This window comes from Mchenga conophoros, linkage group LG18 (assembly GCF_057382185.1).
Source record: "Mchenga conophoros isolate Kocher_MC1m ecotype Shallow Benthic linkage group LG18, M_conophoros_male_GT1.1, whole genome shotgun sequence".
In the NCBI taxonomy this organism is placed as follows: Eukaryota; Metazoa; Chordata; class Actinopteri; order Cichliformes; family Cichlidae; genus Mchenga; species Mchenga conophoros.
Window position 1 is genome coordinate 3,920,174 of NC_140543.1, and position 23,871 is coordinate 3,944,044.

At 44.8% G+C, this 23,871-nt stretch overlaps 1 protein-coding gene across 2 annotated transcripts in view; it reads left to right on the plus strand.

The window, feature by feature from the left end:
- Positions 1–626: 626 nt before the first annotated feature.
- adcy8 (adenylate cyclase 8 (brain)) overlaps positions 627–23,871 on the plus strand; it is a 127,565-nt gene continuing 104,320 nt past the window's right edge. For both annotated transcript variants that reach the window (XM_085256037.1, XM_085256038.1), the window contains exon 1: positions 627–2,763. In XM_085256037.1, the coding sequence (XP_085112163.1) occupies positions 1,864–2,763 (900 nt within the window). In that variant the 5' untranslated portion in view covers positions 627–1,863. The remainder of the gene's footprint in view (positions 2,764–23,871) is intronic.

The window sequence follows — 23,871 nt, forward strand, 5'->3', positions numbered from 1 at the left end:
ATGTTTTTGGGATTTCCTTACCTGGATGATTGAGCATGGATCAAGACAGCACGCTGTAATATTTGACAGATAGCTGCACTAAAAATGCCCAAGAAACTACAGTCAGTGGCTTCAGTTAGTGGAGGTGACGAAAGATACTCCTAACTCCTGAATCCAAATGAGTGAGTTTTAAACAGATTCTAGCCCCGTTTGGTTGTTATATAGGGTGAACTTAGTTACACGTGCTACAGTGTATTTTGTAGCCTGCTGTAAATATGGTTACTTTAGCTGTAACAATGGGTATTTTAACATGGGAGTCAGTGGGGATCGACTCACTTTGGGATCCAGCCTCATGTGGCCGTAAGAGGAACTGCAGTCCACTTCTGCACTGGCTTCGTTTTACAGCCCTGGAGGTTGAGGCTTGGACTAAAACGAGCCTCCTCCACTGCAGCAGTATGTAAATATGACAGAGGATAATAGGAAGCTACAGAGCAGCCCAGGGAAATCATAAACAGTGTGTAGGCTATGCTTAAGCGACACCGTTTAATCCCAAATTTGGGCAGCTGAGAAGAGAGAGAGTAAAAGGAGAGGGGCAGACAATGGAGGGGAGAGAAAGGAAAAAAGACAAAGGAGGAGAAGAGCGTGGGATGATAGGGACGGTTAAGACGAGGGGAGCGCACACACACGCGCGCGCGGAGGTGTGACGTCAAACTGGAGCGTAGCTGACACGCTCGCCCCCCGGTGCAACTCGCTGACCAGTCTCCCGCTCTCTGCAAATCAACTCCACGCGGGTGCTACTGCACGCCCTTTAAAAAAAAAAAAAAAAACACCGTAGGAGGAGTAAGAGGAGGAGAAGGAGAAAGAGCCAAACCCGGGAGGTCTCACGCGGAGAGAGACGGCTCGCGGGAGGACGAGGAACTGGAGGAGGAGGAGGAAGGAGGCTTCGCTCTCTGTCAGCCTCGCGCGCACAGCACGCGGAGGCAGAAGGCATTATTTACTGGACGCTTCCCATGGAGACGCTCTCCGTCTCGCGCGCCGTCCTCTCAGAAAGAAGCGGGTAGGATTGTGACCGAGGGCGGCTCTCTCAGATCTCACAGCCAGGTGTTGCATCCCCCCCCCCCCCCCCCCCGTTTCGATGGGGAGGCCTGAGGAGGGTTGAGTGGCTCGCGCTCTCGACTTTAATCTGGAGTCTCGCGCGCAACAACAAGTTGATATTTCTGAGTCGTCGCCGAGTTTCTAAGAGAACAAGATTTTTGGATGTTTTTTCGTGTTTTTTTGCTCCTCTCTGAGTTGCTGACCTCACCGCTGTCTGGATCTGTGTACTCGCGTGTGTGTGTGCATGTGTAGAAGACAGAAGACTGGAATTAATGTGAATATTCGTGCTGCAGGCGCAGATAGGACAGCCATGGCACGGTAAAGCGGACCGAGCTGTGCCAACGACGCACGAGCCATTTGGAAATCTGGTCTCTGTGCCGCGTGCACTCCTCGTGTCCCCGCCTCGTTTTTCCCGCTCCTGGATTGCCGCGGCACCCCGATGGTGCGGACGGTTGGTGGCTCGAGCTTGGACACGCCACCCGGTGATTGTTGTTGTTATTGTTGTTTTGAGACGCTTCTGACGATGCGCGCGGTTCATCTTGGAGATGTTTTTCCTTTCCAGTAGGATTTCTGTGCGGGTTTTTTTCGTTTTTGGAATCGTTCGCGCGACAATGACCTCCAACCCAAGAGAGAAGCACGCGCCCCCAGTTCAGTGCGCACGAGAGGACGTTGTCTCCCCCAAAATCGCCGAGCTCCTTAACGCGCGGGAAGGGTGGGTTACGAGCCTGTAATCAGTGCGGCGAAGACACACACAGACAAACGGGACCAGCGCGCGCGGTGGCAGCTGCCATGGAGCTGTCAGAGGTCCGATGCTCCAGCGCGAGCGAGGAGCTGTACACCATCAACAAGACCCCGAGCAGCAGCAACAACAGCAACAGCAGCGGCAGCGCGCGACCCAAACGGCTGCTGTGGCAGAACGCGGTGCGGCACATCACCGAGCAGCGCTTCATCCACGAGCAGGGCGGGGGAGGGGTGAAGGGCATCGGGCCGGACGAGCCCTACGACCCGAGCCAAGGGGCGCGGAAGCAGTCGGCAGGGCGGACGTCGGTGGGAGACCGGCACAACAACGGCGGGACCAAAGTGTTCCCGGAGCGCGCCAGCAGCGACCTGGGCTTCCTGCAGATCGACTGCGCGCCGAGCAACTCAGACTTCTTCCTGAACTGGGGCTACACGTATCGGGGCGTGATCTTCCCCACGCTGCGCAACTCCTTCAAGTCCCGCGACCTGGAGCGGCTGTACCAGCGCTACTTCCTGGGCCAAAGGCGCAAGTCGGTGGTGGTGATGAACATCCTGGACGTGGTGACCAAGCTCACCCTGCTGGTGCTGCACCTCACCCTGGCCTCCATCCCCATGGACCCCATCAAGGGGACGCTCCTGGGCTTCTTCACGGGCATCGAAGTTGTTATTTGTGCCTTAGTGGTGGTGCGAAAGGACACCACGTCGCACAGCTACCTGCAGTACAGCGGCGTGGTCACCTGGGTGGCAATGGCCACGCAGATCCTGGCGGCAGGGCTGGGCTACGGGCTGCTGGGCGACGGGGTGGGGTACGTTCTCTTCACTCTGTTCGCCACCTACAGCATGCTGCCGCTGCCGCTCACCTGGGCCATCCTGGCCGGCCTGTTCACTTCGGGGCTTCACATCCTGGTCCAGCTGCTCATCTCCAAGAATGTGCAGCTCTCCAGCAACCAGGTGAGCCTTCGACATACCCTGCTTTCACGTCTCCTCCATTCCTCTGCTCTGTCTTCTTTCGTTTGCCCGAAGCAGCTGCTTTATCTTCCTCTTTCTCCTCCCTGAAACTTTATCTTTTTACGGAGCGCTGATATTTACCGGAACTCTCAGCTGTGTGATGATGTTTCACTTTCCAAACCTACAGTCAGTTTATGTGCAGCTGGCACGTGTGTTTTCCCGTCTTTTAGAGCGCACAATTACAGTCGTAGACTCCACGACCAGGTGTGAATTTACCTGAGATGTTTTGTGTCGCCTGTGCTTCCCCGACTCTGGCTCAGGTGGTTTGATTTTTTCGTGTTTTAATAATGAAATGCGTCAGTTTGTGACAGCAGCCTGGTGTGACTGCCTCAGAGTGCTGCAGGTTTCAGCACCAGGAGCTGTCCAACACATACAGACACACACACAGACACACACACACACACAAAGGAGGGCCTGAAATGCAGCTGAGCTCCACATAGGTTTAGCGCCCCCTGCGGGTGAAAACAATAACTTTAATCTTTTTTGGTAAAAATGCATCAAATTCCAGGAGGTCTTTTAGAGTCAGATGCTTCATATGGAAGTGTGCAGGTGAACAGCCGAGAGGGTGATATTTCTAAATGTGCTTGCCTTTGATTGTCAGACTGTCTTATGGCACCATCATCATATATGTCTGAGTCCCTGAAAGCACCAAGAAATGAACACAGAGCTCTCAGAAAGCTTCAAATAACCGCAGCAGTCTGTCAACATCGACTGAAGAGCTGATCATCAGATGTGGAAGTAAACAACGCAAGCTAATGAAGCAGAACACGATTCTGAGCAGTTTTGTTGCTACTTAGTATCTGATTGATGGCGAGAGAGTGAGCGGCATGTTGCTGTAATCCATTAGTGGCCTGTCGTTGAACTTTCCCTCGAGGAGGGAGATGTTACAGCTCAACTATTTGATTTCTCAGCTCGTTTTGTGGAATCTTTGCTTTACACGGCTCTCGGTTTACAGACTGAAACTTAAATTCTATTTCAGTTCAGTTTGTGTTTGTGTTTATAAGGTAAAGACTCTACAATCTAAGACAGACAACACTAACAATATGAGCATCGACACTGGGGAGGAAGAACTCTGTTTTAGCTATTTGCTGTTACATGTAGGGGGTTGATGAAGAAACGACAAACAATAAACAGAACTATTAATCATAGGCAGGTAAAAATAGGTGCCTCTGTTCTGTCGGAGGTTCCTTCCTCTTAAAAGGGAATTATTTTTTCCCACTTTTTCCCAACTGCTTGCTCATAGGGGGCTGACTGATTGTTGGGATTTTCTTTCTAACTTTGCAGGGTCTTTATCTTACAATATAAAGTATCTTGAGGCGAATGTTGTTGAAAATATGTACGTAAAGTTGAACCAATTTAATTGAATTTAATTAAAAGTTTGGATCTTAAAAGTAGACAGGGTGTCTTCTGAACCCAAACAGGAAGCTGCTTCCGCAGGAGCGGAGCCTGCCTCCTGTTCTGCTTTTGGAAATTTCAAATCAGTTGCTTATTTGTTTGTTGTGACCTATACAGTCAAAAACCTTCAAATCTCAAAGCTGGGTCCATGTTGCTGCAGTAAAGAATCGTTCCAAAATGTCCAGGCTCCACATCCAGTTTGACTCCCAAATGAAATCAATCATAATTTTGGTGAAAAATGTACAGAAATCTGCCCATAACGTTTGGTAATCCTGCTAACAAACAGTCAGACAGATAATCTGAACCACTGAAGCTTCTTGAACCTCTTTGGCAGGATTAAATTGTTATTTTGAGATTTATGCAGGCAAAGGGATAACTTTCTTTTTTAAGTTTAGGGATTTTATGAATTGATGCAAAGCAGTCAGTGAGTGTGTCCTGGTACTGGCGACCAAGTGCTAACCCTGCAGTAATCCACAGTAATGTGCTGAAATGATATAATTGCAAGTTAAACCTTTCACTGCATGGTTTGCACACTAAAATATTTGACCCCCTTTTTTCTTTTATCTCGTTGAAAAGCTCAGGAGGTATCGAGAGTGTTTTCCATTAATCAGAAAGCCAATGATTTCATTCAGAAACTGGCCCTAACATCACTGGTGCCTCTCTACGATAATGTGGTGTATTTCTACTATAATAAATGCAGTGTGAAGAAGTGAATGTGGTTTGTATTGCAGCACTTTGTGTGTTCAGTAAAAAAAAGCTTTTAAATGCCGTCCATTTGTGCTTTGTTTTCTTCCTGTTTGCTGTCACGAGTGAAAGTTCAAGTCAGCGTTGTTATTCATCAGTTGAATTCTGACAACGTGGTTTGTTTGGTGCTAACAGAGTCTGAGGATTGTCGTGTGAGCGCTGAGATAAATTGTTGGGTTGGTCAGAGGTTTTCTTCCACATCCTGCAGACGTCCCTGAACTGTTGGTTTCGGTTTACAGACGACCTGCTCTGCTCGTTTCTAGGCCCATTTTGTCCATTCGTGGACGTCACCCTCCCGCTAGATCAACATTTCTGATTGGCTCCCATCATATTAGGGACATCCATTCAGTATGACATCATACCGAGGCAAGAGTAAAAAAAAAGTCTGAATCCTGAGCTGCTTTTTTGCTCACTTTGATTCAGTTTCCTTGTTATTTGAAACTTGGTTTAATATCCATCATTGGAACAGTTTATATATGACAGAAAACCAGGAAAAGCAGAACGCAGAGCTTAAAGTCTCTCGCTTTGGATTTGTAAATGGGAATCATTTTTATGGAGAACTGTCATAAAGTAAGAACGGCATAATTTACATACTTGTTGTTCTTAGAAACCTTTGTGTCAGTCCAGGAGTCATGTTGCTATACTGCAAATAATATGATTTTTGTTTTTATAGCATTGGTTTGACTAATCTGGCCATCATAATAACGCTTTATTTTAGGAATCAGCTGTTTAAAAGTCTGAAAGATGCATAGCTTTTGGAAATTTCATGCAATGTGTTATCAATGTGTTATATTGTTATCACAATAGGTTCCTTTGTAAAAAAAATGTGTGTTTTCTCGAAGTGTGTAGTGAGGAGCAACAACAAACATCAAAGAAGCAAAAACAGAGATGCTGCAGATGGTTGTGTGTGCGCTGGTAGACGCTCTCACCTGAGGTGGATTATTCAGTGAGTTTAACTGCCTGTGATTATGAGTCTTCGGTCTGATGAAAACGTCACACAGCCTCTCAGATGTGTTTTCTTTTGACTTGACGTATTTCTTTTAAGATGAGTGTGAAATGCTCTCGAGTGCTGTGCACATCTCATTTCAGAATTAGCTCCTCACATCAGCAATTAGCTACGAAATATATTTTATAAATCAGCCGTCAGCTCTTTCATGTCTGGCAGATTTCCCAGAGTGACTTGTAATACTTGAAAGGAGCGTAGACGAACATGTGACGGGCAACTCGATGAAGAGCTCTTATACTTGGTCTTGAAATGCATTATTTTAGGGTTATGCAGAAACAAACACACAACATGAAGCCCAAAGCTACAGATCAAAGCGCATACACACAGCGTGTCTCTGGTCTGGAAGGATAATTCAGGTTAATTTATAATGTGTCCACTGTGGCTCTGTGCTCACTTTTCTGTCTTCACCTCTGTTGGAAAGATTTGGGGAAACATGGGACTCCCTGCAGCTCCCAGTAAAACTTGCTTAGACAGTTTATGGAGTCTGACTCAGAGATGAAAACTGAACATACCCCCTGCAGTAGGGCAGGGAGATTAATTGGATTTTAATTTTAATTAAGATTTTGGCTTCCGATAATGAAAACAAGATGATTAGGATAAAACAGTTTTTCCAGTAATTTTTTGCTAAAAATCACAATATTGTCTTGTTATAAGCCGCGGGGGGAGGGGGCTCTGAAAGCTTCACTCACAGTTTATTTCAGCTTGAGCTGTGATGCTGGAAAGAAAGTCATCAAATCTGTAGCCTGTAGGCTTATTGTTACCTTTTATGACTTCGGCTGAGGAGTCATATTTGTTACCCATCGGCTGAAAAAGGCTGCTGGGGTATTGTTGTTACTCTGCTGGTGAGCTGATGAGCGGGTGGTGTGGAAAGCCAAGTTTGTCAATGAGAAAACTCGAGAATGAGGCGACATAGGAGCTTCAAATTGATATCCCAGGTTCAACTACTAAACATCTCGGACAAGTTTGAAACTAAGTGACCTCAACCTCAAGGTCAGAGGTCAAGTTTTCTGCTTTAACTCAAAGCTACCACAGAAAAGAGTAAAAACTCAGGTCAGAACATCAGCAATCAGCAGAAGTGCTGCTTCACTGACTGCAGCTGGATTCGTTACTATCGATGACTATCGTGCTGTTAGGCACATTCAGCTGTCAAGGACGTATCGTACACAAACTCTGCAGCTTCTTAAAGTTTTTCTGTGTTCAGCAGTCGAAGGGAAACCACTATATTTGAAATAAGGTGATGATTTGCACTTTAAAGTACAATGTGGCACAGTTTGTTAGCTCTCAGCTCAGCAGTTCTCAGTATTGGAAAGAGGATTAATGTTAAACTGTTTTTTATCTTCTTTGTCAGATTCGGGTATTTCAGGCTTTATAAGCATCATTACGTATTTTTGTTGTTGCTTGAGCTCTTTTTAATTTCACATTTTGTTCTCTTGTATAATAAAAACTGAGCTAAACAGTTAGTCGATCATTAAATTGGCTTTTTGTTGCCGATGGTGCGGACCTGCTTTTGTCCATCATTATGAATTCACTAACTGTGTATGTGTGGTTTGGACTCCTTAGCTTGGACAGGTATATATATATATGTGTGTAATTTTCACAGTTTTAGATTTGACTTTAACTTAAATGCTTTGAATCTTTGGCATTTTATGGTGATGATACCATTCAGTGTTTGAATGCTTTAGAGCTCGTTGAATTATCTTTCTCGGGTAATTCTTCGGTGAGCTTCTTTGACCGTTTGTTAGCAGAATACATCTAAATTATAAACAGAGACTTGCATGTATATTTGATCATAGGTGAGGCTTTGCCCAACTTAGAAGGGATTATTGTTCGGATTTGACATAGATATGCATCCTGGAAAGAGTGACATTACCCCAGGAATTACTGGAAATACTGGTTTAGGTGAGGGAGCTACCTGCTTACATGTCACCCACTCGATAGTAGCAAATGCTCTGATGCACTGGAATATTAGCTTTACCATTCCCATACTGGTGCAATCTAGTATCTCACAGGCTTTGTGCTATAGAGCTGGCGGGTTAAAGACTAGCCAGACATCCACCCCTTTCGGTAATGTTTGGCAGATTTTGGGTGCATGTGTGAAAATGGTTTTAAAAACAAATGTAGTATAAATGTAGTCATAAATGACTGCAAATGCATTAGAGACACTGAAATAAAACAAGGTCATCTTTATTTGGTTTGTTCAAAGGCAACAGTAGGAGAATAACAGCCAGATGTTTAAAAAGTCCAGTCGCTGGATGCAGCGTATGGTCTGCATGCGTCTCTGGAATTCTACTGGAGGGATGAACCTACGGCTGGTCGATAGGGAAAAAACTCTTATTGCAATAATGTTTTTAGTATCAGTCGATATCGATAAATATAACCGTATAAATAAAATCACAATTTTTTTTCAGGCATAAGGTTTTTTTCTTTTACTCCTGAGATTTTATTCCAACCACACGATTGGTTCAGCACGGCGCTGTTCTCATTATCATTGGCCTTTTGTGTTGTCTGTCAAAACGTGGATGAAATGAGCTCCATTGACTTTATGTTGATCATGTTTTTTATCACTGTTGAAGGTTTCACCGTCCAGCTTTGCATGGGTCCACAGTCCCCTAAAGAAGGTGTTAGGATACAGGCTGGCACTCAGAACATGACTGTACTGATGTTGCAGTGACCGTAGTGGACCCAACCCACAGCGTAACAGAGCCTCACTGAAGGGTCAAAGATTTCGTTTTCTTAAATTTGTCACTTATAGTAGCTCACAGACTTTTTGGGAATTCTAAGTGCTGCAGCATTAAAGCTCTCTGAGCATGCTCAGTGAGATTCATGTGATCTCGTGTGAGGCCTTATCTTCCCACTGGTGTAAATGGTCTGGTACTTATTGCCAGGGATTGAACCACCAGCCGTCACAGGCTCGACCTCGTGAGCTGCTGAATGCTCGTGCCTCTGTGTGGCTGTGTAGCTGACTAAAGCTGTGCAGCTGGCTGTAGGCTGCACTGACTGGCTGTTGTTGTGTAGCTCAGGGTGCATTTCCCAGCTCCCCCACCCGGCGCGGTTCAGCTGTCGCTCTGCTCGCTGCCACCGAACCAGCGAGCTTTTTCTGTGTCGGAGGTCGATAGTTTTAAAGAGGCTGCTGTAAGCTGGATTCAGAGGCTGATGCTATGCTTTGCAGTAATTGATTACAGTTTAATGACTTTTCAATAAAACCTCTGATATTTCATAGACTCAGCAGGCCATGAAAGCTTTTCCATTCACTTCTGTCAATAGGTCATGGTTGCACTAATCACTTATCCCCCTTCAGTAACTCTGGAGCAATACTATAACATGTTTATCACATTATGTTTTTAGCTTGATCCACTGCTTATAAGAAAATCATTTCTTTGATTAACAAGCTTCTTGGGATTTCTAAGAAACCATGAGTTAGAGGTATATCAGACATACTGAGCGGTAGTAAGAAAAAACTGCACAGATTTAGCACTAGCTTTATTTTAGATTCAGCTGAGTGTTACACTAAGGCCAGTAAATTACAAGTGAATAGTCCCTGTGCTCTTATTTTGAAAGTTTAGTCTTTCATTTCCCTGTTAGAAGACTGGGTGGGTGCAGCGGTGCATGTCCTCATCATTCAGCTGCCATCATCGAGTCACTGAACTTATCATTTAAATGATTTTATAGGATCTTTTTGTATATATATGCAAACACATCGCTCCAGCTTTCACTCCCTAACCACCGAAACACAAAACAGAGCGACAGTGACTGTCAATCAGTTATTTAGTCAAAAGTTAATAAAAGATAATGTAGCAATTGTTTTGCCACAATTTATAATGAGAGTCAAATCACATATTATCTCGCCAAAAGACAAATTAATCGTTTTCTTTACAGGACTTTAAATTGTTCAACCCTCAGATTTCTGCCTCAGTGTAATGAAAGTCTGAGTTACTGACATGCAGGAGTGTTTTTGAAGTTCAATAATGACTTTATTAATTAGCTTCCACTCATGCTGTGATAAGTCTTAGCTTGTGTCATTATTATAAGTGTTATCTCGCTGGAAAGTCAGCGGGCCGGATGGATTAGTTGACCTCTGAGATCGGCGCCTAACATGTTTCGTCTTAACTCGGCTGCAGTGACGTGGTGGCGGTGCAGCTGGATGGACGCAGCAGCAGAGGGAGGATTAGGACGGCTCATACTGAACTCCTGGGGTTAGGAAGACTCGACACGCTGTGAAATTTAACATCCTGAACTCAAGTGGTGCTAATCTGCTCTTATTAATTATGTTTGCGCGAGGATGTTGTGAACAGAATATAAAATCCAGATCAACAATTATACAGAGAGAAGAGACAATAAGGGAATGAGATTGGATGAAGGAAGCTGAGGATTTACCACACTTGCCAGAAGCACAAAGTTAAATAGGTACAAAAACATTTCAGTGGCTTTTGAGGACATTTTGTGAGGTGGCTTGTGGTTATGAGAGCATCTCATCCTTACTGTAGGAAGTAGTCTGGTGGATGGATTTATGATACGTGCTGATTTATGTTAAAGACAAATGAGGACACAAAACTTTGCATATAATAAACTGAATTCTTTTAATGACCAGTAGGGGGCAAATCCTGCAAAAAATCATAATGTATAGAAATCTATGACCCCACCTGTAACTTGATCTCTGACTCGAGTAAACACTTTCCTGACATGTTTATGGTTTCAGTCGCTAGTTTCAAGTCCTTGTGAATAGAACATGATGCTAATTTTTCAAATGATTTTACTAGTTATTTATTACTAGTCTTTAGGGTGGGGCTACCGAGGGATTTAAAAGTCTCCAAAAGTCTCTTTGTCACTATTCACCACTGAATCTTTCTGTCAGACTCAAAACAACTTCCATCGATCCACCTCGGTCTCTTTAGAGTCTCGTTGGGCCCCTGTTGGCCCCACATCCTTTGTGTCCCTCCTGTCGAAGGCTGTGGTATTGACTGCTGCCTTTCCCTTAAAACCTTCACACCGTCATGCCCCATCTTCTCACTGTCTAAACAATATACTCATATCGACTCGTGGCTTTTTTTCCCCCCCGCTGAAAAGACTCCAAGCAGACCCAATTCTGGCTTTCCAATCATGGCTGTATTGACAGCTGCCTTTGTGCAGAGGTCATTTAGTCTTCTTTCTTGCTGTTAAATGAACAGGGGCATCAGTAAATAACAGATTAGCCTGTTCTGGCCAGTGAAGGAGCATGCATGTGAATGATAATGTGTGTGTTTGGGTGTCAGGGAAGAGTTTGCATGGAGCTAAGAGTGTTATAAAACTGTCAATAGCACTGTGTCTTATTTTCTCTGTTCACACACACACAGCGAGAGCTTCGTACCCGCCGATTAGCTGTTCTCCCGCTCGCTGCAGCTTCCTCTTTCAAGGTCAAAGTCAGCTTACCTAGAGCGCCGGCTGCACGGAGGAGATAGAGAAGTTTGGATTTCATACCGAGACAACGTGCATGCATTTTCTATCCCTGAGAGGAGAATTTTTTGTCTGTTTGAACACTTAAAAGGCTTTGAATGTTAACAACCCTTTTCAAAGACATTGGCTTCATCTCTCTCTGCTTTCATTTACATTTTTGATTTTGGGCGTTACGTAAGAAAGCGCTGATCAGGTTTTCTGTGACTGCATCTCGGTGCCACTGGCTGATCACGACCTCATCCGCCGATTTGAACCAACCCATTTTCTACAACATAAAAACAAAGCGCCAAATAAAAGCTGTTTGGGAAAAAGTGTAATTTCTCACAGCTGCGTCTGCACGTGGAAATAAATCACAGGTTTTACCCCCACGCAGTCATTTTGTATATTACTGTGTGCGCTTGATTGAGGTGGTTATTCATCTGGTGCCAGCGGTGGCTCGTTGGAAGGTTTTGACAGCAGAAGCAGGATCGGCTCTGCCGTCTGTGTCCAGCCTGAAGTCATGAAGTGGTGTATGAATAACAAGCGAAGTCATCCTCAAATGTCCTTAAACAAAAATGTAAATCTTTGTATTTCCATTACAGAAGACCAGATTATATATATCAATACATATTTATATCAAGATATATAATGTTCATATATTAAAAAGGTACCAAAATGAGCAATATGGATTGCCTTAAAAATCGGGGTGGGTTTAAAATATAGATTTCGCTGATTCAAATCGATTTTAGCTTGAATAAAGTGATATCAAATCATTAAATCCTGAATTTTTAAATATAAATGTATTTTTCCAGAAATGCCACAATCTCAGGTAAAAGCTGACAGAAGTATTTCAACAACCACCAAACAGCTAAAAAAGCAAACGATTAAAGAGCAGGTAAACGGATCCTCACAAAGATGTAAACACAAAGCGTGGATCGTTCACCCGACGGCACGTGCACAGACACGCCGACAGCTCACAGATTCTGTTGCTGCAGGTTTCGTCACTCTCTGACCAAAATTCACTGAACCAGCAGCAAAAGACGATCGAAACTACGCTTCACATTTGATAAACATCATCATAAATTCCCTCTTACTTCGGCTGTTTTGCTTCTACCATGATAAAAATATAGATATGTACTGATACTGAAATCGAATCAAATCAATTATAGAAATCCGTGACGAGACCCAGCCCTACTTCAAAGCTCCTTTGAAAAGATGTTTATAAAAAGTTATTCTTCCACTTGGAAAACATGGAAGATATTCTGTGGAGTCTTTTCATCCGTTACCTCCATCTTTGTTTTCCCAAAAACAGCCAGGAATGCCCCCTGGCAAGGTTCAGGAAGGTGATGGATATGTTAATGCAGATGTGTGAACTCATTTAATACATATTTAAATGTGTATTATGTGACAAGTTTTTTCACATTTTAAATGCTGTCTGAATTCTATTGTGCCTTAAAAAATTAGCCCATCCCCAACTTGTTGTTAATATACTTTAAGACAGACCTTCCCAAAGTGTGGGGCCCGCCCCCTAGGGGGGGCGCAGAGCCATTGCAGGGGGGGCGCGGCATGAAAAGGGAAAAAAAAAACAAAAAAACAAGGCTTGGACACTGCTAGCACGGGCGCTCACACAAACGCAAAGCAGGAGATGAAGCATCGCTGAATATGTTTCCAAACCAACTTCATTCTAAGCCAAAGACTAGAAAATATGGTGAAGCAAATCTTCACCTGCACAAGTGCTGAGGTAGGTCTCCCTGCAGAATTGGTTTTCCCTTCGTCGGGAGCAGCGCTGGGCTGTTTAAATCACGGACAAACAGGATCCCACATTCTTGATTTGTAGTTCACAAACACTTGTTGTAATGACTAACTACTCCTGACATTTTGGAGATGTGAGCTCTTTATACAGTAAAGTTACAGTGGGATACAAATAACATCAGGCTGATCCTGCCACGATTTGTTCAAATCACGGACAAACAGTATCCAACAGTTGTTTATGTTTTTGAACCCATTTTGCAGAGGGATTTTTTGAAAAATGTATTAATAGCAATGTTGAATATTATTACACAGGAAAAAAAAACAACTACATGTAAAATAATCACACCGTGACGCCTCTGCTTTTCTAAATGGAGGGACAGTAACTGCGTGTGTATATGTAAGCGTGTAAAACTGCAGACAGTCAGATTAACAGTATTTTGTCTCTATCTGCCATTCTGCAATTCATCTCATGTAAACAATAACGTGGCGGACAGCTGACGTGAAAAAAGGCACATACCTTTGACGTTGCGTGACGAACTCTGTATTCCTCGTCCACACGTAAACGCAAAAACGGAGGTTTAAAAAAATCTTCGGTGATTCGAAACGCCGTTTACGTGTGGACGAAAGGTCCAAACGCACAGAAACAGCTGCGTTTTCAAAAATACCCGTGTAGGTGCGGACGCAGCGTAAAAGAGTTTGTAGTTTCTTTTATTACTACCTGTAATTTATTGCAGATTACTTGTATTTGTGTTTACTGAATGTTTAGGTGTGAAATAAACCGCAGTGGAGTTTGAAAACAAAACATGGGTGTGTGTGGTTGGAGGATGTGTTTGTGTTTGTGTGGGGGGTGTTAGGTGGGGTGGGGGATTTTCTTGTAAAACATAGGGGGGCCTAGCAAAAAAAGTTTGGGAACCACTGCTTTAAGATGACTTCTTTTTTATGGATCTTGATGAAATATTTGAGTATGTGAGACTTCTGCGAGCCCCCAGATGCCTCAACACATCGCTGCTCCCAGTTTTAACATTTAGAAACACCCGATAATGTTATCTGAGGATCTGAGCTCATTAATGATGAACATCAACAAATGACTTGCTCCCTGACACAGACTATTCAGTATACACACCGTTTTCCCAGCTGCAGTACAAGATACGTGGCTCACAGTATAGTACATACAGTATAATCTTGCAGGATAACAGTACAGGAGAGTCTCATCACTGTTTCGACTGACGGTAGCTTGCACTGTATGCCAGCAATGCTGCGGTTCAGGGCCTCGTGTCATTAATAACAGTGATGTTATGCAGAGGCCCTTTACCCTCGTAGCTTTTAATACAGTAGATTCCCACAGGCTGAACTTCTGGGCAGAACCTTTGCTTCTCCGAACCCCCGAAGAGATTGACAGTGATGGGCAGCCATGTTGATCCAGACACAATTTCTGCTATGTGGAGTCATAGTGACCTCATAAGTGTTGCTGTCATCTGTAGCTTTCCTCTTTCTTTTGCTTTTGCAGACATTTCCTCCGTGTGCAGTCAGGCGTCTTCAGACTGACTCAGCTCGCTGAAAAATATTTTGGAGGGAGGAGGGGTGTGGGGCAGGCGGGCACAGAGGGACGAATCACTGACTCCAGCCTTCCCCCAGCCACCCCTCGCCTCCCTTTCACCCTCCTCGGTGGTTTCATGCGGTTGATCTCAGACAGTCTTGTTGTTACCAGACACTGCACTCAGCCTCTCTTAATATTTGATGAAGGATCAGGGCCATCAGTTGCAGCTTTTTGAGCTTTTAATGGCACAGTTTTCCGGTGGCATTCTTGTGCAGTGACCTTCCAGGCGTTGCTTAAAAATGACTTGAGAAGCAAAAGCTTTTACAGTCTTTCTGTCTCATTGCTCTGTCTGCAATGCTCGCTGAACTCAAGGGTTTCCATCAACTTAGAAAGCAGCAAAAGTAATTACACATGTACTGTTCAAACAAGATGAGGGGACTATTTAAAGTAGGGAAGAGTGTAATTCTTGTAAAATAATTTAAGACGTCCTTAATTTGCATTTTTTGCATGTGGGTCAAGTGTAGGGATGGGTATCGTTTAGGTTTTATCCGATACCGGTGCCAAACCGGTACTTTTGAAATGGTGCCGGTGCTTAAACGGTGCTCAAACCGGTGCTTAAAGAATGGAGAACACAAAATTGGTCCAAAGACCTCATGTTCAGCTGTTTTTTTTGTAAAAAGATAACAATGTTAGCCTTTTCTGCAGCTATGGGGCATATATGGTATCACTCTTGGCTGGAAGCAGTGCTTAAACAATGGGAAAAACACAAACTTTGTCCTAAACCTCTCATGTTTAACTGTTTTCCACTTTTTCTTTGGTCATTTTAGCCTTTTTGTCCAGGGTGAAGGGAGTATCTGCCATCAAACAAGAAGACAGCCGCATGTAGCTATGATGATGTTTGCTAGTTCACCTTACATGCATTAATGTAATAACGTGGTTAGCCTACTCAACGTAAATTACACACGAACAACATTAAGCTACTCACGCAGAGAAGAACGGCTGCTGCTGCATCATCATCCTCATCATTTCTGCTACACTGGCAGGGCTAGGGGCCAGGACTCTCCTCTTCGGGTTTTTGGGGGATGTTGCTAACTCCGGGTCCGATAACAGGCACCACACCCGCAGTAGATGCGCTCGGTATGAGGTCTCGCAGCAAGCTATCAAATACGGCGCATTTCTCGGCTTTTAAAAAAAACGCTATGCGTCGCCAGGTGTTTCATCGGATTTGAGGTGTTACCTCCTTTGACAGTATCACAGTATCAGCTTAAAGCACTTAATCTGTAGCTCTGCTCTAACAGAACGTACGTACCTGGCCCCGCCTACTATCCTCGGAAACGTAAAATGATTGGCTAGAATCTAAAGTGTACCACAGCTCAGGAAAAAAAAGCACCGAAATAAAGCACCGAAATGTGCGCTGCTTTTCGGTCTGGTTACTACCGTTTATGTCAGAACGGTAATAACCAAATAAGTGATGACGTGATGAACCCTGCTGCAGGGTCCAAACTACTCTGTGTTTATTAAGGCTGTCGAGGTTTTAACATGTTTTAATGTTTTGTATCTTTGTTCTGTTTAATCAGAACAAGCCTCTAAATACAGTCAGTGATCGCTGTCTCTCTCGGTTTTTATCATTTTAAAGCTCAGTTTAAAACCTTACGATGTAACTACAGCCCAGCCCACGCAGCAGTATATTAATGACTAACCTCTTTGTGGATGGATCATCTCAGTTGTTCTCCTGACTGAAGTTCGATCCGTTTACAGCATCCTGCCATGCGATTGCATTGCAACCGTCAAGAAGCTGCTTCAAGTATGTGTCAGCAAAGCTTCTGTAAACACCCAGAGTTGGACCAGTAAAGGTCAGAGTTTCTGGGGTAACCCGTACCTCTTTATTTGACAGCAATGTGTGAACATAGTTTTGGAAATTTGCATCACAAGAACCGGTTTATACAGAGAGCAGCACAGCCTTGTAGTTGAGAGACTTTCTAAGAGGTTCAAGGCAGCAGACTAATACGAGCTATAACACATTGCTTTGTCTTTGCTCAGGTTTGTTTAAAGACAGGAAAAAATGAAGACCTTTATGTTTGCTCTGGCTCATTTCCTATAACAAACTTCACTGGGGGCAGTTTTGGCCTCGGCCACCGTTTGTCACCTTGTTGACTCCTCCGGTCTCGTCCTCAGTAAGACCAAATGAAATAGTTTGTCTGGAAGAATTACTGCCCCTGAGTCTTGGCTCGATACGAAGCGATAAAAAAAAAAAGACACCTCGTAGCGACTCATTTCCTCCTTTCTCTGCTTTCTGCTCCGGGCTCTTAAACCTATTTTTGTGAACTTTAAGTGCCAGAAGAGTGTCCTGACCTGATAAATCACACTAGCAGCACAGCCAGTTCTGAAAGTGCCGCCAGGGAACATGGGAGGTTTTCATTTTTACTCCATTTCACTGAAGTTTGTTCTTTTTCTAAACTTTCACTGAAATCTAAACTGAAACGTGCCAGTTTTGCTCCAGAGTGTTGCACACCGACCTTCAGAGTTACCTGCGAGTCATTTCTAATTTCTTGCCAAACGCTGAGTCAGCACTCACCCTATTCCTGCCTCCATTATCAGCCAGGCATTCATCTCAATGAAGGCTTCTCTTTGTGTTCCTGCGTCTGAACTGCTGACTGAACCTAATTACTGGTTATTATATCTTGGCTGGTAAATGTAAGGCAGCAATTCTAAAACATTAATTTTAATTAATTTTAAACTCAAAAAGGGTTTTGGACACTAGTTGCAGAGTGTGAGCAGAATGTGCTTTTGTCAGTGTGTCCATGATGCTTTTCTGGTTCTGATCAAAGAGTTTTTCTGACCCCAAACCAGTAGTTTCAAAGTCAACAGAAGGCAGTTCACCTGCAGCTTGCAGAAAGATACAGAAAACTAAAAGCCCCAGTTTGATGCATGCAGTGCTTTACAGCTTCCAGTTTATAGACATGGGTGGAACAATTAGTCATTTTATTGCTTCATGCAAAAAAAGGAAAGAGGAGGCTGTTTGTTTGTGAGGGGCTCAGAGTAGACCTGCTGCTCCTCCACACTGAAAGGAGGCAGCTTTGTTTTGGTCACAACCAACCTGGAGGAGACCCCAGGGTGGACCAGGTCATGCTGCAGAGATGAAGTCTCTCCAACTAGGTCTGGAAAGCCTCGGTGTCTCTCCAGGAGGAGCCGAAGGAAGCAAGCTGCCCCTGTGGCAGGTAAGCAGGAGGACATGGATACAAAATATGATTCAACCTTTGCAATCTTGCCTCTGTACACCCCCCCCCCCCCCCCCCCCCCCGGAAAGCAGGGGAAGACATGCAGCAGAGGGCTGCAGGTCAGACCAAACTGGCACCTCACATTTGATTTTACATAAAAATATGGCGCTGACTGTTTAAGACTTACAGTCATTTTTATAGATAGTGCACAATTTATAGGCCTGGGTGTAACTACTAAACATCTCGGATAGCTTTAAATCCCGGTGACGTCGACCTCAGAATCCAAGTGAGAGGTCAACTTCTCTGAAACTCTTGGTGAATCCATTTACTCACGAAAGAAAACGCGAAATCGCTAGTAGTCAGAGCAGGGTTCAGGATGTTTGATCCTCGTAATAAACAGGTAACACTGGTGCTACTGTCTGTGTTGTTTTTCCCAGTGTCCCTCCCACTCTGTGCGTGGACGTATTAATTAAGCGTAGCTGTGTCTCGGGGCTGGGTCAGGAGGTTAAAAGACGAGGCGTATCGATTATCTGTCACAAAGACACCAGCTGATGAATTTGATGGACGCCGTGGTGGGCAGTCTGACCCTGAAACCTCTCCTGTGCTGTTGCTGGAGGTTAAGGATGACACATTGTAGGGATGATCACTGCCGGGTCTCAGCGCAGAGACCCATCCATCCTCATCGAATCAGGAGATCCTCCCACACCTACATTCAGGTTTATGTAACAAACACACCTTTTCTCTTGGAGCAGTTCGTCTCTCTGGAGGAGTGACCTGAAACAACAAGAAAGAGCAATATTATGGTTAACGTTTTATTTACATGCCATCTGTATTTAGCTAACTTAACTGGATAATGTGTGTGAATCTTTGGCAAATGAGTGGAAGTGGGATGCCAGACTGCATTTGGAGGTGGCACCTATCGCTGACTCGTCCTGTTAACTACAACAAGCCCGATAAAAGCTACAGGCTGAAGCATTAACAGCAGCACTTGTTCTCTCAACATGGGATGGGCCACGATTGTTAAAAAGGCAGTTTGCTCTGCATGCAACGATCGGAGTTGGGTTTGCTGTCGCTGTGACGCTGACTCGGACAGCTCCACTGGGCGTCGGTGATTTATGTCTGCTCAGTCCGCTTCTGTTTTCTTCTTTGTTTCTTTCCTGGTTCCTAGCGAGCGAGCTAACGTAGCACGGAGGAAGCTAATAGCATAGAGTCAGCAGCTTTTCTTTACATGATAGCAGCAGTTCACCGCTTACCTGCAAACTGCGGTCACGCGAGGGGATGCTGCTGTCAGCTTCTCACTGTTTTATATTTTGTGGCACTGACACAAACAGAAGCTGTTCATCTGCTCGTCAGCTCCTCTCTGTGTGTGTGAGGAGCTGCAGACAGCTACTCACCTCAGTTATGTTGATTTATATTCTGAGATGTATTTCTATTTCAACATCAGGCTGAATGCACCGATATTTCGTTCTGATGTGCTGGTGTATGTCCCAAATCACAATAAAGTGGCTATTCTGCTTTTTTCTATCCTATTTTATTTTAAATTATAATTGTCAAACTTTATTCTTGTACAATTTGTCAGGCAGCAAACACACGCTGGCTGCACTTCGTGGCTCCAAAATGGATATTTGTTGGATCTAAATGCTATTAAAAGTTTTCTCAATCATAAATGTGTTTTTAAAATTCTGCAGATAAAAGCCAGATCCCTGCTCGTCGTGCCCATTAGTTCTCCAAAAAGCATATCTTTCTCCCCTTGAAGGCATCATCCTCAGCTGGCTGTATTTATTTCTCCTGCTGTTCCAAAGCTGGTGTGATATGCATCAACATTTGCCCTGTTTGAGTCTGAGAGCATATTGAGTGAGGTTTTAAGCTCAGAGCGAGGGCGATTTACAGCTTATTCTTCACATCGAGGATGATTTCAGCCAGGATTACCTCCCAGCGGTAATCTATTCATAGCACCGGAGTGGCAGCCAGCATCTCTCGCCGCTCTCCTCTGGGGTCAGCGTTTAACGAGATTAATGTTGGATTACTGTTATCTGTTTGAAATGTGAAAACGGAAGGTGTTCAGAAAGGTGACTCTAAACGACAGACGTGTCCAAAATGAGAGAAGAAGAAAGGAGAAAGAAATGTGATGATAACAGGATACATCGAAACTGATGTGATGCCCGAAAACCGTAGAAGGGAAACATCACAGTGAGACTGTGAGATGTTTGCTTTCCTTTAATTGGTTCTTAGTTGTACGGTGGCCACCAGGGACAAACTTTGCAGAACAAGCAGCTTTTAAATGTTTCTGGAAAAAGCTTGTTGCCGGTGTGGCTGCATCTTGTATTGATTCATCTGTCAAAGATGTTTTTTTCCCAGCATTTGGCCTTTAGCCTGACCCTCAATCTCTGCCTCCACCTCTTCCAGCAGCTCTGACTGACAAAATGTTAAAGTCAGCTCTTTTAAAAAGCTCTTCTGGCATTATCTTAGCATCAGCTGCCCTCCAGGAAAAAATGGAAACCGATCCTGGTGCATTTAAGTTTAACCTGATCGTTGGAGGCTGACTTTCAGTGCAGTAATTTTACTTTTTATTCTGACGTAACACACACCAATGCCTTAGCAACATCCTGGTGGAGATAGCGAGACCGCCAGGGTCACCGTGGATGGTCTGCCCGCCCAGCAAGCGTAGAAGGCGACGGAGGGAAAGAAAGCAGAAGAGGGGATGCCGGTCGGGCTCAGACGCTAGGCTACGCAAACATCCACACCGGCCAGCACTTCCGAGCCTTTTCCTATCGAACGCCAGATCCATCACCCACAAACTTGACGAATTGGAGCTACAGATAGCCAACACAAGCTTTGCACGTAACTGCAGCATTATTCTTATTACGGAGACGTGGCTTCACCCGCTGATTCCCGACGCTGCAGTCGAGTTAGCAGGCCGCACGCTACACCGGCATGACAGAAACAGCAACTCAGGTAAAAGCAGAGGAGGGGGGCTATGTGTTTACGTGCATAACGAGTGGTGTTGTAACAGTAGGATCATTCACACACACTGTTCTCCTGATTTGGAGGTTCTGGCAGTCTCGTGCAGACCTTTTTACATCCCGAGGGAGTTTACAGTAGTTATTGTGATAGCTGTTTATATACCGCCGGATGCTAACGTTAGCGCGGCTCTCAGCCTCTTGCTCAACACCATAAACAAACAACAGCTTGCCCACCCCGATGGGGTTTTTATTGTCGCCGGCGACTTTAACAAAGCGTGCCTAAAGACTGTGCTTCCTAAATTTGTCCAGTTCGTGGACTTTGCTACGAGAGGAGAACACACTTTGGACCATGTCTATTCAAACATCAGGCATGCTTTCAGAGCGACACCCCTCCCCCACCTGGCTGGATCTGACCACCTCTGCATGTCCCTCACCCCCACCTACACCCCCCTGCTGAGAAAAACAAAGCCCCAGACAAAGACAATAAAAACCTGGCCTGAAGGAGCCCTTTCTCAACTGCAGGACTGCTTCTCAACAACTGTATGGGATTTATTCTCCAGCCACAACCTCCAGGAGTACACGGACACTGTACTCTCGTACATCAGGAACTGTGTTGACAATGTCACCGTCAACAAAAGGGTCAGGGTGTTTCCAAATCAAAAACCCTGGATGAATAGCGAAGTGCAATCCCTCCTAAAAAGCCGCAACACTGCCTTCAAGTCAGGGGACAGGGCTGCGTATAGGGCGGCCAGGGCAGACCTGAGTAGAGGCATCAGGAAAGCTAAGGCTGCCTATAGGAGGAGGATTGAAGATCACTTTGCTGACAACGACCCCAGAAAAATGTGGCAGGGGATCAATCACATTACCAACTACAGAAGCAATAACCAGGTGACATCTAGGACTGATGCCTCACTGGCTGAGGATCTAAACCGTTTCTTCGCCCGCTTTGAGACGACCAAGCCCTCAGCTGCCACACCACTTCCACCCGCCCCCAGCACTGGCACACTAACACTTAGGGAGCACCAAGTGAGGTGTGTTCTAAGGTCAGTGAATCCCAGGAAGGCGGCAGGTCCTGATGGAATACATGGAAAGGTTCTCAGAGCATGTGCTGACGAACTGACCGGAGTCTTCACTAAAATCTTCAACCTTTCCTTGTCATCAAACACCGTCCCGCCCTGCCTCAAAACCTCCACCATCATCCCCATCGCCAAGAAGACAGCTGTGGCCAGCCCAAATGACTACAGGCCTGTTGCACTTACGCCTGTAGTGATGAAGTGCTTTGAGAGACTGGTCTGTCAGCACATCAGGGCCGGTCTGCCTCCCACTCTGGACCCCCACCAATTTGCCTACAGGAAAAATCGTTCCACCGAGGACGCTATCACCATAGCGCTCCACACTGCGCTGAGTCACCTGGAGCACCGAGGAAACTATGTGAGAATGCTCTTTCTGGACTTCAGCTCAGCATTCAATCATATCATCCCGGAGATTCTGGTCCAGAAACTGTCTCACCTGGGACTCTCCACCCCCATCTGCCTCTGGATCAAGGACTTCCTGACAAATAGACCACAGTCTGTCAGACTCGGCCCCCACCGGTCCAGCACCATCACACTCAGCACCGGGTCTCCACAAGGATGTGTTTTGAGTCCCCTCCTGTTTACGCTCTACACATCCGACTGCTCCCCTACCCATCTCTCAAACACCATCATAAAGTTCGCGGATGACACCACAGTGGTTGGACTCATCTCAAGGGGGGAGGAGTCGGACTACAGAGATGAGGTCAACAGACTGACTGAGTGGTGTTCAGTTAACAACCTCCAACTGAACACCACGAAAGCTAAAGAACTTATCTTGGACTTCAGGAAGGGCAGAGCAGACCCGGCCCCACTTTACATTCACGGGAGCTGTGTGGAGAGGGTACACTCCATGAGGTTTCTGGGCGTGCAGATATCTGATGACCTCTCCTGGACTGCAAATACTACAGCGGTGGTTAAAAAGGCCCAGCAGCGTCTCCACTTTCTGAGAGTGCTCAGGAGGAACAACCTGGAGGAGAGGCTGCTGGTGACATTTTACAGAGCCACCATAGAGAGCATCCTAACGTACGGCATAACAACATGGTATGCAGGGTGCTCAGCTGCAGACAGGAAAGTACTGCAGAGGGTCATCAACACAGCCCAGAAGATCACTGGCTGCTCTCTGCCCAGCCTGGAGGTCACTGCAAACTCTCGGTACCTCAGCAGAGCTGGCAATATCATCAAGGACCGCTCTCACCCCAGCAACCAACTGTTTGAACTATTACCGTCAGGCCGACGGTACAGGTCACATAAAACCAGGACAAACAGATTCAGGGATAGCTTCTTTCCCAGAGCTATCACCGTAGTAAATAAGCACAAAAACAATTGAACCTATTCCATACCGTCACTGTCATTATATTATGCTGCTATTCATACTGTCATTATATTAATGCTGCTATCCTGTATATATTGTACATACTATTGTTTGAGTACTTACGATTGTTTTTTTTGTACTTTTTATATTTTACATTTATATTTATTATTGAAACTTGCACCAAGGGAGTGGCACTCCAATTTCGTTGTACTCTGTACAATGACAATAAAGGCTATTCTATTCTATTCTATTCTATTCTATTCTAACTCGACATAGCAACTGCACTACCCACTGTTGTCACTATGTTTCACATTAACAGAGTGTGCAGGAGTTTTCCATGTTTTGTGGAGGCCCTGCTCTGGATTTGATCAAATTGAGATAGACTTGTTGGTCAGTCCCAGTTTTCTATTTTGTTATCTGGATAATTGTATAATTTTTCTTTTGCATGCTTTTGTCCATGTTAGGCTCTCTCTCCATCTCCCTACACTCATATTTTAAGTGCAAACACACAATAAACACAATTAAAGATGGATTTGACTGATTCATGTATTATTTGGTCGATGTAACTGAGTGGCCTTTGATAGAATTACTGTTTCAGTCTGCCACATTTGTTTCCTTCTTTTGGTTTTTACACAAAGGGCA